This window comes from Trachymyrmex septentrionalis, unplaced genomic scaffold (assembly GCF_001594115.1).
Source record: "Trachymyrmex septentrionalis isolate Tsep2-gDNA-1 unplaced genomic scaffold, Tsep1.0 scaffold161, whole genome shotgun sequence".
In the NCBI taxonomy this organism is placed as follows: domain Eukaryota; kingdom Metazoa; phylum Arthropoda; class Insecta; order Hymenoptera; family Formicidae; genus Trachymyrmex; species Trachymyrmex septentrionalis.
The window spans coordinates 125133-144541 of record NW_017304770.1 but is presented as its reverse complement, the minus strand read 5'-3'; the positions used below and the strand labels follow the sequence as shown (position 1 = coordinate 144541).

The following is a 19409-nucleotide window of genomic DNA, read 5'->3' as shown; positions in this document are numbered from 1 at the left end:
TTTTTCAAGTACACGATTGCTTACTGTCTCTATAGGCGTAATTGTATATATATTTACATTTTTCCTTTTTTTTTATTAAGTTATTACTGTAATTATTTTTCTCTACATTACGATTATATTCCGTCTTGCATTCCTTGCTTGTAAATTGCTTTATGCGCAATAGCGAATACACAATTTTATAATATATATCTATATGTATATATATATTTTTATATAAAACAGTCCCTGGTCAAAACCAATAAGAGATAGTAGATAATAAATTTAACAAAACTATACTTTTATTATTGTATCATGATTACGCAATTAAAAATTAATTACTACACAAAGTATCGAGTGATAAAATACTATCGCAGCCTTCGTATTGGAGAGATTTCTCTCTTTTTGTTTCAATTCAATAAACGTGTACTGTCACACACTGTCCGCCTAACGATACACAATCCATCTCCCGCGAAATTGAGGGAGTCCCATTTATTCATACATTTTTCGTCAAACAAAGAACCGAACCGAAGGCTACGGTAGATTCTACCAATGTCTGTAGCCCCCTTTCGATACACTCGCGTTTCATTGCGATTAGAAACACTTTACACTTTCGCACTTGTCAGTGTCGAACAGGGAATCATCTACATACAGATCTTCGTTGTGCGAGCAATGTCGAATCAGAGAGTTGGAAAAGAAACGGTGGATTGCCGGCGTCCACCGAATTCCTTTCGTCACTTCGCCCATAGGGCGTTTTCGGTAGTTGTCCTTCATCGTTTTGAGGCAGCAGTCCGACGGGACTTCGCCGTGACTCACTCGCCGGCCACGTGCTTGTCTTGCTGCTGCTGCTGCTGCTGCTGCTGCTGTTCAGATTGCTGCATCTCACCCTCCATTCGCGCCTGCCTTTCCGCAGCCGCCCGTGCTTGTCTACCGGCACTCGAACGAAGATTCTTACGCTCTGGTGGTGGTTCCACGTTCAGTCGTTTACCACTACGGGCCTTCTTTGGCGCCTTAGTGCCACCCTTGCCATCTTCTTCCGTTTCTGGAGCGGCAGGTTTCCCGCCGTCACTCTTCGCGCCAGTAGTCTGCGTCGATGGCGATGTCGCATTCGCAAATGTCGACGAGGATGTCGATGACGTCGTCGTCTCGTTCGCTTCTTTCTTGGCCGTGCTTGTTTCCACGGGTGGAATATTAGATGTCTCCTCTTGTGAAGATGCAGGCTGCTGCACTACTTTCGTCGGAGTCGTCGGTGACGGTCTTGAAACCGGTTCAATTTCCACCGTCGGTACTTCGGTACTCGATGCGGATGATTTCGTACTTGTGTCCATTTCGATGCGCATCTTTTTCGCAACAGGTTCAAGAGTGACTTCAAGCGGCGGTGGTGCCGATGGCGTCGATCGTTGTTGTTGCTGTTGGTCAGAATTCTGATTGCTATCCGTGCTGCTACGATTCCTGCTGGGCGGTTTCTCGGTTTTAGGAGCGTCATCAATATTCCGCGTAACCAGCTCAGCGCTGGTTCTACTCAGATGCTCCAGAGTTTCTTTCATATCTTGCTCTTTGTTTTTCCGCTCGATCTTTTTCTCCGATAGATCCGCCGCTACCACATCGGCCTGTTCCGTTATTGCCGTTTCTCGCTTCTCGTGTTGCTGCTGCGATTGTTGTTGCTGCTGCTCGACGCGGCGTCTCTCCTCGCCACTATGCAACGCCGCCATGTCCGTGTATTGTTGCAGAGTTATGGCTGGATCCACTGGATATCTAGAAGATTTCTTCTCAGGCTCCTTTCGCTTCGTTGTCGATGACGACGACGATGATGAAGATGTTGAGGATTCCGGTACGGTCTCACGTTGTCTAGAGGAGCTGCTAGATAACGTAGGCTTGCGCACCATTGAAGCGCTGGATGTCGGTGGATTCAGCAGACCACATTGGGCAAGACTTTCGTAGGCCGACGACACGCCACCAGATTGCATAGAGAACGGATTCAGGCCGCTTAATGTTAGCGGTGTGTAGAGGAGACTGGGATTCGTGAAGAGAAACGGGAATGGGGAGGGAGTCGGCAGACTTGCAGATGAAACAGCAGACAAAGTTGACGGACCACCACTAGCCGAGGATTTACTGGTCGACGGCTGATCTAATTTGCTGCTACGCGACTTGCTATTACCGCCACCACTTCCACCGCTGCCGCCAATATTTGACGAAGAACCCGCGCCGGCATTCTTGCTGCTACTACTATTCGCCGAACTCACGACCGGATTATTCGCGTCCGCCGCGGCTGCCGCTGCTGCCGCTGCCGCCGCGCTGCTGGTTGCTGCTTGCGCATTTAATGCTGCCTCCATGCCCGCCAACGACGGCAGATTCAACCCGGCCAGATTAAACAGCGAATTCGTTAGACCTATGTTACTCAAGTTGCTGATATTACCGAGGCCACCGAGCGCGCCCAGGTTCGTCAGACCGCCGAATGGCATCAAGAGCGGATTCTTCGGATCAAAATTGCCAAGCGACAGGCTTGACAGCAAAGAGCTATTTAGATTGCCGAGCGGGAAGTTGAGGCTGGATGCCATCGACGTGGCCGCCAGATTGGCGTTACTCGCCGACTGCTGGCTAGTAGGGCTGGGCATCATAGGTGGTCTGCCCGGGCTCTTGCCCTTGTTCACGCTGCTGCGCTCATTACCTGATAGTCTCTTCTGTAGGTCATGCGGAAGATTACCGCGTTCCTTCACAAGTTCCGCCCATTTCGGATCAACGTCGAACATTGGATTTTCCATTAGCCATGTCCCAAGCCGTTTCAATTGAGGTGCTTTGCTTCCGGTTACCTGAAGAATAAAAATTTGATAGAAATTTGAAATAACCAAATTTAGTTCGCAAACAACTCAGCAAAATTTATACTCTGTAAAAATAACAAATAACTCCATGAATTCTTATGCTTGATTAAAAACATAACTTAAAAAATGACTTAAAAGTGATAGTAGAAATTATTATAAAAATATTATAAATAATATAATTAGCTTTTATGGACAAAACTTATTACATTATTTAAATTTCAAATAGTATTTGTGCTAATAAAATTAAATTAATCTAATTTATCCATACGTGATAGAAAGACAATTTTGAGGAACAATTTTAGAATCCACACATAGGATATAATAAGAGTCTATAATTTGAATATATTCTGAATTAACGTACCTTTTTGCCAGTTAATCGATTGATAACAGCGACATTCTCTTCACCGGTGAGCTTCTTCCAATCCAGCAAGGATGGATCGACGCGCGGTCTGCGACGTCGGGGAGCATTCAAATATTCTGCACTCAATTGCTCCGACATCGCGCTTTGCTCCGCCAGCCATTTATTTACCTTAGCCTCATGCGAAAACGAGCCGATCTTGGACGAGTACTCGGCGACTTTGTTGATGTCCGCGATCATTGCCTCGTAACTTTTTCGATGACTACTGCTCGAGGAAGACGGATGGGCCGAATTGAAGACCTGTTGCTGCTGCTGCTGCTGTTGTTGCTGCTGTTGCTGCTGCTGCTGCTGTTGATGTTGTTGCTGCTGCTGCTGCTGCTGTTGTTGCTGCTGTTGCTGCTGCTGCTGCTGCTGTTGATGTTGTTGCTGCTGCTGCTGCTGTTGTTGCTGCTGTTTTTTCAATTCACGATTCTGTTGCTCGGCCTGAGCTAACAAAGCGGAGAAGGTATCTTTGTGCGAGTGCAACGACGGCGGCGGTAAAACGGGCGTAGAAGAACTCGAAGCTCGAGAAGACGGAATTGATGTAACGGTAATGGAGAACGGTTTTTGAGCACTTGTCGGAGGATTGGGAAGACCGATCGGCGCCGATGTCGGAGTCACGGTCACGTTAGGTGTAATTGTACTCTTTTTGCTGTGCTCAAGATAATGACCGCTTTGTTGTTCCTTTGCGGCGCTCAACCCCAATACTATTTCATCTAATTTCCTGCGCTTCTTCTCTTTTCCGACTACCGGTTCCTCTGTCGGCTGTTAAGAGATAAATTAGATATTAAACAGTATATACATAAATAAATACATATAAATGTATAATATGTATAATATAAAATTAAAAACTTAGTAGTGTCTTAAAAATGTACTCACGCAAGATTTTCTTTTCATAAGCTTATCAAGCATACTGTCCAATTTCCCTTTATTGCTACTGACTTGCTTATTTTTGTTCGGCATGGAGAAGTCTTGAACTTCATTCATAATGTCCTTGTTACTATCAGAGCTTGATTTAGGATATCTAAAATAAATATAATCATTAAAATATTTTCATAGGCCGGTATTCATAGTCGGTTCTTATTTCAAGACCATCTTAAGTAATGTCTTAAGACGCTAATGCGGCTTTCTGATTGGTTCGTAACACCTCAAGACAAAATTTAAGACAATCTTGAATATAAGAATTGATTATGAAATCCTAAAGATATTCATAACATTATATTAATTAGATATTTATCGAATGTCTTACCCAGCGGATAGATCGATAGGCGTCAAAGTGCTTGATGTCCCAGGTATAACAGTCGTTTTCCCCGGAACGGTGTATTTTAAGTCAAAGGGTATATTCGGCGTTCGCGTTTGTTGATGTGCTGGCGGTGGCTGGACCGGCGTAGAGCGTCGTGATTCTTCGGACTGGGATTCATCATTGATCTCCCAGGTGGTCGAACCAGAGAGAACGACTGGTTTGCTGAGGGGCGCGGGTGATGGCGTACTTAAGTGACTGCTATTGAGAAGCGCATGAAGCTTGGCTGTAAAATGAAATAAATAATCATACACAATAAATATGCTCAGTTATAACAAACGTGTGATTGCATTATTAATATAAAAATACTTTTAATTACCTCGCTCGGTCTCTACATCTATGGCAATATGTCTTTTGCGTTTCTTCGAAGCGGAGATGTTGTTTCCGCTTGCTATAGATCTAGACACTCCGTGGTCCGTGGTGATTGTTATCACTTCCGAACATTCCTTTTCATTTTGCGCAAGCTCCAATTCCTCGCCAGCACTAAAGTTCACCGACACCGGCCACTCTTTGTGCTCTATCGCGTGCACGATGTGCATTAAACGAGCTTCGATCGCGTGCTCCTAAAAAGTAAAGGCGAATCAATAAGTATAATAGAATTCGAGATACATATAATAAAACAATATTGAGCCTATATATAGTGTATAAATTAAAATGTACACTAAATTTCCTTTTTTTAAATATCTCATAAAATATTTTTAATATTAAATTTTTTATATTATGCGCGTAAATAAAAGCTTATCAAAAATTTAAAAAAAAAAAGTTTACCTTTGGCCACTTTATAGATGTATTAGTGCAGCCATGTGCCAGGAGTTGCATCACTGTAGGCTCGTTACTGTAATCTGCCGGCTTGTCTCGTAAAACGAATGTATCGATCTGCGTTAACCGTGACAATGGTTGTATCACCTCTAAATCCGGGAACATTGCTTTCAATTCTGCAGCCTGGACGCTGCACTTATCATCAATTTGCGGAATCTTCGCCTTTTCTTTAGTAACGTCCGAATTTTTTACTTCTTGCGTCTCGATCTCTTCCTTAATCGGTGGATTATCTGGTTTTGCACTTTTGTTATTATCATCTTCGACAACGGGCTCGATAGTTTCAGTGCTTTTCTCAACATCCTCGATCTTCTCCTTAACTTCTGTTTCATTTTTCTCGGTTGATTCCATTACGATGTCTTGCGTTTGTGACTCATCTGATTTCTCAGCGGATTCGACTTCGTGTTTAATATCTTTTTCTTGTACATTATTTTCTTTCTCAAGTTCTACAACAGCAGAACTCTCTACATTGTCTGAACTAGCTTCCTTCATGACCTTTTCATCGGTCAACTTGGCAGTGCCTGTCTGATTAGCTTTGGTGCTGTCGCATTTAATTGGTTCTATCGCTAGCTCGTTCTTTTCCTCGTTCTTTACAGCGACGTTTTCCACGTCGGATGTTCTCGCGACGGTGGTGATCGTCAACGAACTACCGATAGATTTTTCTTCGAGTTTAGCCTCTGTTTTGACGATAGTCAATTCCACTTGGCTTTTCTCAGAGTCCACATTCTCGGGTTTCTTATCGGAAGTACTTTGGTCTTTGTCCTTTTTCGCTCCAACTTTTTCAATCTTTAAAGTTCCCTCGCCTTTCTCCAGTTTCACGAGTATCTCGTCCTTGTCAAACTTCAAAATATCTTCTCTATTCTCGATCTTTATCGCTTTCTCGGACTTATCTATTACTTTAGGAGTCTGCGTACTCGCATACATTCCTCTCGTCGTAAGAAGCTTGTGAAACGAAAAGTCCGGGTCGTTTAATATAGTTATATCAGTACGCCCGAGACCATGCTTCGCTGCTCCGAGTAACAATTCTTTATCATGTTTCCCTGGTTGCCACCAATCTGGCGTGTCTCCCGACGGTTGGCACAACGAGAGTCGTTCCTCGAGATGCGGATGTGACAGGATTTCCTCGCGGATTTTGCTCAGAAGATCAACACGATCGAGTATTTGTCTCGCTTTGGCAGGACTCAGCTGATCCACTGGAACATCTGTAAAATCTGCAACGTCAACTAAGTAAAATACTTTACGTAGAATAAAAAAAATATATTCAATTATAATTAGTATTATATAAATACAAATTAATAAAATCAATTATATAATTAGTATTGTATAAATAAAAATTAATAAAATCAATTATATAATTAGTATTGTATAAATAAAAATTAATAAAATTAAATATATTAATTAAAAAAAAAAAAAAAAAAAATTATAAAGGACGCACCTTCCTCTTCATTCAGTTTCGCGTTGCAAACTTTTTTGCACATTGCTCTAAACGACATATAGTAGTCTGTGAGATCGTTGTCTGTTTTCTTGTCAAATCGAGCGATACTTTTGAATTTGGTCCAATCGTACTGAGCCTTTTTCCTGTCATAATTAACGCCATACGTAGACACCACCCGTAGGAACTCGCTTTCTTCACGGCGGGTCCATTTTGCCTTTTGTTCCTCGAATCGAGTACGTTCTCGTTCTTTCACTATGGCCTCCATTTTTTCTTTTTTCTCCATCTTCTGTAAATACAAGGTAAGACTCAAATAATGTGATGAACTTTTTTTTTTAAATATACAACAAAACAATCTTATATACTAACCAAAAGATACATCGCTAATTGCTGCAAATCCCATCCTTGCATATTCGAAAGTGGTTCATGCATCATGCCGGTATGATTTATGGGAGTGGTCTCGCTGTCCATTCCCATCTTTCCAGGTTTCGGAATAACTTTAATATCCTCTTTCTTATTAACATTTCGCTGAAAGGAAGATATCATGCGACGCAGTCGTGTATTAAGCTCTACCACAGCCGGCCAAGATGACTTTTCGTCATCTGTGATAAGACCGTCGTTTCCATCGTGGCTGCCACTAGCCTCTGGTATTGGCGTGTCTGCCTTACTCGAGATGGCAGGGGAATCTGCTGGTGTTTCTCGACTAAACTTGTCAGAGTCTTTCGAATCTTTTGTTATTCCAGGAGATTCGCCATCCTCCATATCGTTCTCCAGACTGTTATCGTCTCTGCTGCTACTGCTGAAATTTTAGAAAATAGCAGGATGAGGATAATTATCAAACGGTTTTTTTTCAATAAAACAAACAAGATACTCGTTCGTTGCGCATATACGTATGTAATAAACTTTGAAATTATTTTACACGATATTCCTGTCCAAGTTTTATTCCGTAGAATGAAGAGAACTAGAAAAAAAGAGAATGGTATCTATTGATTTAATTTATTTTTCCTCTCTTGATGTTTCGTAACGTCAACTATAAATAGAAAGGCAGCGAAGTTAGATGATCTATTTTAATGCGCGCAGCTTTTTTATATATGTGATAAAATATCTTTGACAAAGAAGAGTTTGAAAGCAAAAGAACGACGCCATATTCTCAAAATGTTGTAGATACAAACAAATTCTGTTCCTTCCTAATTTTTGCTGTTTGTGCACAGCATTCACTGGTCGATAATATTTCGTAAAGAAGATTCAAAAGTTAAAGAATGAGGCTAAAGTGAACATTATATACGCCATTCTATTGCTGAAAATAAAAGCTATGACCGTACAAGCGTATATATATGTATATATATATATATAAATATATAGAAAGCGGTGCAAGCGGCATAAGTGTTAGGACAGTTAGGCAGGGCATAAAGAAGATAAAAGAAAGAGAGAGATGAACAAATAACGAATAAAGAAAAAAAATGACTAAGGTACTCACTCGGTGGTACTCTTGTTCTGAGAGTTCTGGAAAGGGGGAGGACAGCTTGTAATGAAAGAAAGCGCGGGGTCAGTCCTCATCTGGTCGTAATTCTCATAGCCGTGTTTGTAGCAGCCGACTATTAAGGATTTATCTGCTGTCGAGTCCCACCATTTCGCCGGTCGGTCCGTCAACTGTGGAAGGTCTAGCGGCAACGCACTGCAGGGCGGTTTCGTTTTACAAAGTTTGCCAATTTGCTTACGTGCCGATACCAGCGCGTGTTCATTAATTTATAAAGGGAAATTTTAATTAACAAATTTACAAAGGGATTTCAAGGGAGATTTCCCTTCGCAATAATACGGGATTTTTTCTGTATAAAAATTTCAGAAATATAATACGACACACAAAATATCCGGATCCCCCATCCCTCTTTGAGATTTTAAAATCACACGTTTCCGATTATCTCCCTTCGATTACAGTGCACTGCTTAGCAACAAGTCCTATGGCTTACCACTCTGTTGCAGAAATTCGATCATCCTCGCGACAGTTTTACCAAGTGTGCAAGAGCGTCTCTCTCTCTCGTAGCGATTCGCGAGCGCACGTGTATATATGTTAACGTATTGATACGTGCATACAGGATGGGGAAAAAACGATTTCATATTAGTAGCGTAGGGTAAAAAACGAATTGGTAGTCGTTCTGCAGAGCTACATGGACCAACTTGATCCGGGCTCTATGAGCATTCCTCATACAGGTATAGCTCCCAGGATATCAACAAATACATCGCACATGCAACTATGCTAAGCTCCGTGGTAAGCACATATGTGAGTATACACGAATCTGTGATAGATGGTAGTCTATGGTACGAAAAAGCGTGAGAGAAGAAGAATGATGTGGACTCACCTGACATGAACGCCATCATTGATATGCTGTACTAAGTCGCCAATAATCTCGTGTTTGATATAATACAGCATTCGTACACGCAACAATACTCTGTAAGATAAAAGACAATAAATCAAATTCTCCGAATAAGAATTAATAAAGATTGAGAAATTAAATAAATAACTATTAATGTATCCAATAATTTTAATTTAAAAAATGATAAATGTTGGAGATTTATAATAATCAATGAAAATAAAAGCGCAAAAAAAAACAAACAAACAAATATTACTTGTAAACATCTATAACATATAATATATTTTTGTTAATTTCAAAGAAATGTGTTGACTCTTTCTTTGCCCGTTACTTATTATTATTTGTTTTATCCATAACATTATAATTTAGAAGAAAATTTAAGACGATTTATGCTTCTTCTAACATTCAAACTCCTCACAATTTATAATTTTGTGTATATTTACTTATTAGCATGTCGACCGAGATGCTTTCTGTAGTTGCTCTCAAGAAAGATGTCTCCATCGAATTTTTCCGCGTTGCTCCAATGATTGGGATCACTCGGTCCGCCATTGATAACCGATCCCCGGGTCTCTCTACCCTCTCGGACACGGCTCTTCTTTTTCTGCCGACTGTTTCTGCTGCTAGTATTCACCGACACGCTCTTCACCTTCTCACCGTTCTCAATGGGCGTGATAAGATCCCAGATAAAGCTACGGATCTTTTCATCGCCGCGATAATAGCGCAGGCAGTAGAGCAGAATGACGCGAGCGCAATCCTCAACGTCGACTTCGCGCCAACCGCGACGAAACTGGCTATGCTGCAGAATTTCTTCCCAGCGACCCCAGCCAAACGTCAGCAGTCCACGCTCGACCTTGAAACATTCGCTGCGCGCCCAACTGCCATATACTACCTCGCCCTCGCGTGGCACGTACTCATCGTAGAACTTGCGTGACTTTTTGCCGAACTTGTCGCGTCGTTTCTTACTTCTGCCAGACAAGCCGATCGCGTCATCATCGCTATTCTCATCTGAGCTGTCCAATTCAGACATGTCAACCACCGATTCGTCATGACCATAACGCTTAATTTGTGTCCTCCGCCGAGGCTCGGATATCACTAACTCATCTTCCTCCTTCTTCTCTGTGGTATCAATCTCCGCTTTTTTCGCCCATTTCTTCCAAAAGTCGGGGTCATCTATATTAATGTCTGACCGATTTGATGAGCATGCAAAACTCGCTTTCGAAAACGTAGAGCCTTTTTCTGCTTCTATAGTAATAATCTGAGTTCTTCGCTCAAGAATCTGCTCAATATCTTCTTCGCAGAACTTGTCGCCAGCATTGTCATCATCCATAATAGCACCATAAGCACCTTTTTTCAGTAGATCTTCGATTTCCTTCTTTGTCAATTGTTTATTGCCGGGATCTTTACCGCCTTGGCTAGTATTCATGGATTGCAAAATCGCTTTATCAAGTCCCAATTTTAGAGATGCCTTGTCAAACATCTCACGTTCATACGTATTGCGACAGAGCAAACGATATACCTTGACCATTTTTTGCTGCCCAATTCGATGACACCGAGCTTGCGCCTGCAAATCATTCTGTGGATTCCAGTCGCTATCATAAATAATGACAGTGTCGGCCGCAGTTAAATTAATGCCGAGTCCACCTGCTTTCGTACAGAGCAAGAAGACGAACCGATCCGAGTCTGGTTTGCTATAACGATCAATGGCGGCCTGTCGCAGATTTCCACGAATTCTACCGTCAATTCTTTCATATGGATACTTTTTATATAGCAGATAGTCTTCAAGCAGATCCAGACATTTTACCATTTGACTAAATATTAAGACTCGATGACCACTGGCTTTCAGTTTCGGCAATAACTTGTCGATCAAGACCATCTTTCCGGAGCTGTTCACCAGAGCATGATAATACGCCTCGGAATCTTCTTTCTCGCCAGTCTTATAATCTAGTTGTATCTGATCCTCGGCGCCATTCAGTAGGAATGGATGGATACAACACTTTCTCAATTCCATCATTGTATTCATGAGATTCGGAATATTAGCCGAAGTGGTGCCCTTAGCGAGAAACGAGAAATTTCTCTCAAGAATTCCGCGGTAATACTTCTTTTGTATATTAGTCAATTCCACCTCGACAACAGTTTCCTCCTTCGGTGCTAATGATTTCTCGACGTCTTCCTTTAAGCGACGTAGCATCATCGGTTTTAAGAGAAGTTGCAGCTTTTGCACTTCGCCTTCGCTGCTTAGGTTACCAAATTCCTTCAGGAATGCTTCGTTACTTGCAAACTGCTGCGGTTCGAGGAAATTCAACAAGGAAAACAGTTCATTGACGTTATTTTGCAACGGTGTGCCTGACAAAAGTACTCTGTGCTCTAGATTCAATTGTCTGAGGCCTTCAAGAAGCTTACAATTTCGGTTCTTTAATCGGTGAGCTTCGTCTATAACGCAAAGTCTCCAATTGTATCCACGTAGTTCATTAAAGTCCGTTATAATGATCTCAAACGTTGTTATCAACACGTTGAATTTTACTAAATCTTTGATTTGCTGTCCCTTCTCGTTCTTGTAATAAACTTCATATTCTTGTAGCATGGTACGACTTGCCGCACTATAATTGAAATTTATAACAGTGACAATTCAGTTTGTTTTTGCATATAGATAAAATTGCGTTAATATACTTACGATCCATGATATACCACGACATTCATATCGGTCCAACTTTCAAATTCTCGCTGCCAATTTGGGATGGTCGACAACGGAGCTATAATCAAGAATGGTCCGCGAATTCCGTATTTGTAGACCGCGTCCACGAATGTCAGAGACTGAATCGTCTTTCCCAAACCCATCTCATCAGCGAGAATGCAATTGTGTCCATTGTACCATGAAAATAGCAGCCAATTCAACCCTTCCAATTGATAAGGTCTTAAAATGTTATTGCTCTTGTAAACTGGTGATTCTTCCAGTTTCACCCAGGCTGCAGCATTGGGTTTTTTCTTCGGCTGGAATAACAAGGATATATACATGAATGTATATAAAAGATAAGTAAAACATTTAATCTTAAATTTTATAAAATATATGTATACAAATTTCAATATATACCTTCCATTGTTCCTTTGGTGGCACCTTATTAAATTTCACAAACTGAGCTATTTTTTCAGGATCAACATCTTCTTCTAATTCCCAGGTAGAGTCCTCATACTGCAGAGATCGCCATTTGACCAAGAAATGTCGGACTGTTTCTCCAGTAGTTGGATCATTGTGAGTTGCTTCATCTAAAACTCGATCAACTTCGACAAAATCTGGATTGAAGGGATCATCTTCGGTCTAAGAAAAAAAGGTTTTCATAAAATGGGTTTTAAATTATTTTTAATGTTGATTTTTAATATGCAATTATTATCAACATGTCATATTCATAGGTTAAAATAACAAACGTCAAAAGTACATTTTCGAAAATATTGGTGTTTTGTTGTTGCTTCTGCTTGAATCTTTTTAATTTAGCTTGGATACGCTTATCGCCTTTGTACATTTCCTCTTCCGTTCTCCATTCGCAATGCAAATACGAAAAATTCCGATATTTAACGAAATATTCTTCGGCTTCGACAAACTGTGGCTTCGTCTCGACAACAGCGGTAGTCTCGACTGGTTTCGAATCCGAAGAAGGTTCTTCCACTTCCTTTGCATCTTCCTTTTTTACGCTATCGATTTCACTTTTTTCCTCATCTTTAACCTCGATCTTCGCTTCTTTCTCGGCATTTTCCGTACCTTCTTTTTTCACAGAATCATCAGATGTCGCGTCTTTGTTATCAGATTCTTCTTTATCCACGTTTTCATTCTTTTCTACAGGCGGTTCTACTTTGGGTACCACGGGCTTAACTTCTCTCTTTCCCATTCGAGAGCATAAAATATGTTGCACAACCATAGAGTCTTCATCTGTAGTGTTCTATAAAACAGAATAGTGTACAATTAAAATTATGGAGATTGTTATAACAATCTTTACAAAAGCAGTTAGCAATTCGAAAGATACGTACAATGTATACAAAGTTTGGTTTGTTAGGCCCGACTTCGCCGCCCTCACCACCCTCCTTTTTGGTGGCAGCAGGCTTTGAAGTATTTGCACCCTCCACTTTTTTCGACACTTGAGCTTCTTGCATAGGAACATCATCATCAGAGAACCGCAACATTACATCATCTACATACTTCTTGCGATGAGTGTTTCTCGCGGATCGCCGCTTATTCACATCATCACCAGCTTCCGGCGATGGCGGAGGCGTTGCCGCTAGTTCCTCACCATCAGAATCAGGGGCAATGCGACTCTTGCGTTTTCTATGAAAAAAATAATGATAAAATTTTATAATCATTATATATGGTATTCGTTATCAAACATTACTGATTAAAAAAATAATGTTATTACTTACTTAGAACTTCTGGAACTTTTTCCCCCAGACGACTTGCCAGCATTAGATCGTTTCCTAGCTGCAGATTTCTTTTTACTAGTCGTATTTTCAACGGTTGCAGTAGTTGCTTCCGAGTTTTCATCTTTTTTATCTTCCTCTGTAGCGTCTTCTGTCCCAGTTTTCTCTTTGCCTTCTTCCTTTATTTCGGATAACATAGGTTCATTGGTGGAAGAATCCACTTGCTCCTGATCACCCTGTATGGATGATTCACAGACCTTTGTCTCGGCATCCTTAACAGCACTAGAATCCGAAACGGCAGTTTCTTCGTTTTCACGTACAACTTCATCATCAGCCGACTCAGATTGATTAGTTTTTCTATAAGAATATTAGTAAATGTAACGCTAATTTATAATATAATAATATTATATAAAAGTAAATATAACGATAATTTATAATACACACGAGTAATATATGTTCCTTTCTAGGTATCATACTTACTTTCTGTTACGCTTTGTGGAATCTTTGTCTTTATCCTTATTTCTCTTTCTCGCCACTTTCGGTGATTTCGGTTCCTTGGGTGGTTTTGGTTCCTTCTTAGGTTTCGGCTCTTTGGGCTCTTTAGGTTCCTTCGGCTTGCGTGGTTTTCGAGGCGATCGGGACTTTCTGCCTTTATTCCATTCCTCCTCCATATCCCCAGAAGATGGCTTAATGTCTTCCGAATCTGCAGCACTGTCTACTACATTGCTGCTATCACCTGGAGTGACTTTATTGTCCGACAAAGGTTGCTCGGGTTGCTGAATGGCAGTGGTAGGTGCAGATGCCTCTTTATCGGCTTTTTTACGACTTTTCTTTGCTCGAGGCGTACCTTTACTACGACCACGTCCAGTAGTACTGGAAACCTATTTTCAGTAATATTTAATAGATAAATGATTTTTTTTTCCAAGAAAAGATACAATATAAGCAGAAGTAAAAATTATAAATAAAAAATCATTTAAATCTCAATTTGCTATGTAGCCTTTCAAATATTAATTATACAAGAATTCTTCATGTAGTTGAGTTAGACTAACAGTAATGATTTTTCAATTGGCATTAGAAAAGTTATGTTAGTAATTTCAGGTATTGTCAAATAAAATATTTCTTTTAAACATAAATTATATTCATCGCGTTTGACAAAGAAATTATACTTCACCTGTGGACTATCAACTACTGCAGCTGTAAACATCGGTGTTTGTAATATACATTGTGGACCACCGTTACATTGATCATTCGTTTCATGCTGCTGTAACGCCTGCAATTTCTCCTGCAAGGCGACAACCTTTTCTTGATTTTCCGGAGCCGGTGGCATGCAGTACAATTCCTGTAACTGCTGTTGCAACGCGGCTCGTTCTTGATGATGCGTGAGCGGTGCACAAGACGTGCCAAAACCGGCAGTTGTGACTGGGGTTTGTGTAGGATTAGATGGCATGCTATACATGTTGCCGGTGATCATGTCGCCTCCAGGATGATACTATTATTTAAAAAATAAATGATATCAATGAGGAATATATATTGTCACTGATTTATGTAAAATATATATTTCACAAATATATATATATTTTATCATAGGACATAGAATATATCATAGAATATTCTAGATAAAATTATTATGTAAGATATATTCTTTAACAATATTGATAATACCTGATGTGGTGTTTGCGAATTTGGCACGGGAACCGCAGCTTGATGCGGCGGCAATACCATACCGGCAGTCTGACTGACTGCGGGTATTTGTTGTGCGTTTAAATGTCCAGGCGGCACCTGAGCATTCTGATTCTGCATCTGAGATGTCGGATTTTGTATTGGCTGCGTTTGCATTTGCGGCGGCATCTGAGATGGTATCAGCGCGGCACCCTGTGGCATTATGCCGACCTGCTGAGGTTGCATATGAGGTGATTGTGTCTGTGGCGGTGTCGCCGTCGTCGATTGAGCCTGTTGTGTAACGCAAGTCGGACTCTGCTGAGCCACCGGCGCTAACTGTGGCTGTGGTTGTGCTAACTGGGCTTGTGATTGTCCTAGTTGGGACTGTGGTTGTCCTAATTGAGACTGTGCTTGTCCCAACTGTGGCTGTGGTTGTGGCTGAGGCGCTGGTGGAATTTGTTGAGGTTGCACCGGCTGTGTTTGACTCAATATGGGCTGTTGGGGTTGAGGAATTTGCGATTGTTGAGTGGTTGCAATTTGTTGCTGTTGTTGTGGTGGTGGTTGCGGTTGAGGTATTTGCTGCTGTGATTGCAATTGCTGATTTATTTGAACAGGCTGCGATTGATTCATTTGAGATTGTTGTGGCGATTGTAACTGTGGTTGAGGAGGCGGTATCGTAGTCTGAGGCTGGACTACCTGTGGCTGAGCTATATGAAGCTGTTGCATTGGTTGTTGCACCGATTGTTGTACTGGCTGTTGCATCGGCTGCTGTGGAGGGCAATTGATAGGTTGTTGCTGAGTATGTTGTGGTTGTTGTTGTACCATAACTTGTTGCGTTGTACTGCTCAACGGCGACTGGTGTACTTCTATATTTTGTTCTTGTGGTTTCGTTTCACACACACTCGGATTCTCAATACCAGAAACGGGATTTTGAATCGGTGTAATAACCGGTTGTTGTTGTTGCTGTTGTTGTTGCTGCTGTTGCTGTAATGACGTAGTCACATTTGTGCACTCCATATTGCCACTTGTGCTGGACGCGGGAAGAGACTGCACCGTTTCAATCGGAGAAATACTTGCGGGTATAGGCATATTTCCTACCGTAGATGTATGATCTAAAGATAAATTATTTTGCGAATTATTTTGTGCCGATGTGTCCACTTGCGGTGGAACGAGTTGCGCGGTTGCATCCTGTTGCTGAGTCTGCTGAGCACTTTGATGCAAAGAAGGTTCGGGTTCTGGTTGTTTCGGGGTTTCGATCGGGTTCTGCACATTCTCCGTCGACGTCGTCGGTTCTCTCGTTGTCGTTGTGCTCGTCGTTGTCGCCGTTTCCACAACGTTATGAACAGTAGTCTCCGGTCCAGCGACGGGGAACATCGGAGTACTCTGCTCGGATACTATTGGCGCTTGCTGAGGCTGCTCTACTATGCCACCTCTTTCCTCGGTAACGCCGATACTTGGCCTAATCTGCGATTGTTGCGGTTGTTGTTGTGGATGTGATTGCCACTGAGCGGGCATTGGCATTCTGGGCCCCGTGACTTGGCCTGGCATCGGACTCTGCGCCGTCGGTTGCTGCGGCAGAACATTTGGTGTCTGCGACATTGGCGGACGTGTTTGGAACTGATTATACTGATCCGAAGTGGGAACGCTGGAATTCGACACAGCGACTCCTGGCATCACCATCTGTTCGAGAGCCTGCAGAGTAGTCTGCTGTTGCTGCGATGATGGATTCATTTGCATAGATGTGGGCGGACACGAGGGTGAAACTGACATCGCGTTAGCCTGATTGCCTTGTTGATGAGGAAGTTGAACGTGAGGATGCGGTGAAAGCGTGGTGGGCTTGGCAGGCGACATAATGGGTCGCGGTGACATCTGCTGCTGCACCGCCGGTGGACGCGGAGACATTTGTGGCCGTGGTGACATTTGTGGTGATAACTGTGGGAACGCGGCGCGATATTGTGGACTCGTCGAGTGTTTAGCCGGTGCTGTGCCGAACTGTTGCTGTGGTGGCGCCGAATGTTGGGGTTGATTGAACATTGATGTGGCATGATGGGGATATTGAGGATCCATCGTCGGTTGTTGTTGCGTGTTCGGATGTTGAGGAGTGTGCTGAGGGTATTGTTGAGGATGAGACGGATGCGGTTGATGCGTCGGATGCGCTGGGTGATGATGCGGCATTCTCGCCTGGGGCGGTTGTTGAGTCTGCTGTTGCTGATGAATCGCCGAAGCGAAACCAGGATAACCGGGAGTCGTCTGATACATAGCCGCTACCGAATTACCTTGCTGGTAATGTTGTTGCTGCCCAACCATATGCTGATAGACCCCACCGGTCGCGCCAGGTTGCATCGATTGATGCAAAACCCCCATGTTGCCTATCATCCCTTGTTGACTAAAGTGTTGTTGCTGCTGCTGTTGCTGCTGCATCTTTTGATTAATAACGCCAGCTTGATCTTGCTGATGAGAATACTGTGGTGGCATGTGTTGCCTGTATGTGGCAGGCTGCGGAGCCATCTGATTATAATGCCTCTGCATCTGTGGATAACCAGTTCCATTACCCGGCCAACCTTGTTGGCTAGGATCTATACTCATGTTGGCTCTAGCCATCGAGTGTTGCTGCTCCATAGAGTACATATTGTCATTGTAACTAGGATACTGACCACCGGTACTCGGATGAGGCCCCCTGTGCTGTTGCGGTGCAATGTTACGAGTCTGATTTTGAAACGCGCCCGGCACCATAGCACGCTGAGGTGTGGCGCTATTATCGAACGTACCGAGATTTTGGTTAAACATGCTGCGCTGCGACGGATTTTGCAATTGATTCGAGCTACCAAATTCAGATCCGCCGAATGAAGTTAATTTTTGTATTGGAGATTCTTGAGAAATGTTATAAGATTGGTTAATGTAACTCCCTCCTCCATTAGGGCCGGAATTCAGACCGTCTCTGGACACCGCTACGGAATTATTCGTAGGCGCAGGATCGAAGTGATCGTTCCCTCCGAGATCAGGAAGAGCCTCGAGCATCGAGCCACTGACATCTTCACCAAACAGATCGTAGTCCATGTCTACGCTGAAGGACTCCTCGTCCCCATTTCAGACTTAGGAGAATATTGTACGATCTCTTTTATAGCCAGTAACGTGCCCATGGTAGTAAACCCAAGCTCTTGCTGTCTGAAACAATCAAAAAAAATTTTACATACGCTGGATACTCTTGCAGGTTTCTGAGTTTTTATATATGTAATACGATATAAGAATTCTATTGATTCTCTCTCTTCGTTGGAGCGACATACGCCAAAGGGGAAAAGCTATACGCTTATGGTTCAATTCCTCATAATCGCCATAACTTTTCCCCCTCGGAATATATCCAGCTTGCAACATCTGGCCATATTTTCATATCAAAACCTTACAATTTTATATATATATATAGTTATACATATATATATATATATCTGTTGTCAGTACTCATGATATATATATTGTGTGTGTGTGTGTGTGTGTGTGTGTGTGTGTGTGTGTGTGTGTGTGTGTATACACACACAATATATGTTATATATCATGAGTACTGACAACAGACAACTACAACAATTCTAGACTTATTCAAGAGTACGAGGAACATTAATCGAGAAGGGAAGAAAATAAATATGTCTACGTAAAGGAAGGCGCATAAATAAAAGCGTAGAGTTCGAGAACGATATATTATGCTGTAATTGGGACACGATAATTGTCATCTTTCGTGAAATATTTCGCAACCGAATCGTTTCGACATACCGAGATATTCACAGAAAAATGTTTTTGCGTTACGGCTTTTGCGTATCCCGGTGCTATTAGACTTTAATAGAGACGAGTAATAATTTCCATGAAAGTCATGAATGAAATATCGAGGTTTCTCAGAGAGAAGAGCGCAAGCGGAGGAAGGGGAGGAACGAGAGGGGCATTATTAGAATCGCCACGGACAAGAGGAATAAATGAAAAGCGCTGTACGACGCGAAGTGAGACGCGAGAGAAGCGGCACTCTGCACGGGAGTACTACCTCTTTTTCCGGCGTGAAGTCGCGCGCACAAACGGCACGACGCGATCGTTGTCGGTGTTGTGTGATTCGCATATTTGTGCAAAATGACCGTAAACTATCTGAGTTTTTCTAATGGTTTAACAATGAATCACCATCCGGACACGCGGCGTGCACGTTCACTGCACGTATACATGCTCTCTAAAACTTTTTGAGTGAATCTTATTTTGAAGAATGAAA

General features: G+C 42.2%; 1 protein-coding gene across 3 annotated transcripts in view; it reads right to left on the bottom strand.

Annotated features, from left to right (window-relative positions):
- Positions 1–489: 489 nt before the first annotated feature.
- LOC108746240 (chromodomain-helicase-DNA-binding protein 7) overlaps positions 490–19409 on the bottom strand; it is a 26994-nt gene continuing 8074 nt past the window's right edge. Inside the window, exons 2-20 of one of the 3 annotated variants that reach the window (XM_018482878.1) lie at positions 15173–18334; positions 14682–14999; positions 13991–14391; positions 13514–13867; positions 13127–13421; positions 12541–13038; positions 12198–12422; positions 11781–12097; positions 9553–11706; positions 9098–9187; positions 8218–8415; positions 7110–7539; positions 6744–7029; positions 5261–6519; positions 4812–5055; positions 4442–4718; positions 4072–4216; positions 3157–3957; positions 490–2786 (exon numbers count right to left, since the gene is read on the bottom strand). In XM_018482878.1, the coding sequence (XP_018338380.1) occupies positions 789–2786; positions 3157–3957; positions 4072–4216; positions 4442–4718; positions 4812–5055; positions 5261–6519; positions 6744–7029; positions 7110–7539; positions 8218–8415; positions 9098–9187; positions 9553–11706; positions 11781–12097; positions 12198–12422; positions 12541–13038; positions 13127–13421; positions 13514–13867; positions 13991–14391; positions 14682–14999; positions 15173–18226 (13344 nt within the window). In that variant the 5' untranslated portion in view covers positions 18227–18334 and the 3' untranslated portion in view covers positions 490–788. Of the gene's footprint in view, positions 2787–3156; positions 3958–4071; positions 4217–4441; positions 4719–4811; positions 5056–5260; positions 6520–6743; positions 7030–7109; positions 7540–8217; positions 8416–9097; positions 9188–9552; positions 11707–11780; positions 12098–12197; positions 12423–12540; positions 13039–13126; positions 13422–13513; positions 13868–13990; positions 14392–14681; positions 15000–15172; positions 18335–19409 lie in introns of those variants that run through there. The other 2 variants (XM_018482879.1, XM_018482880.1) reach the window with 2 other exon arrangements.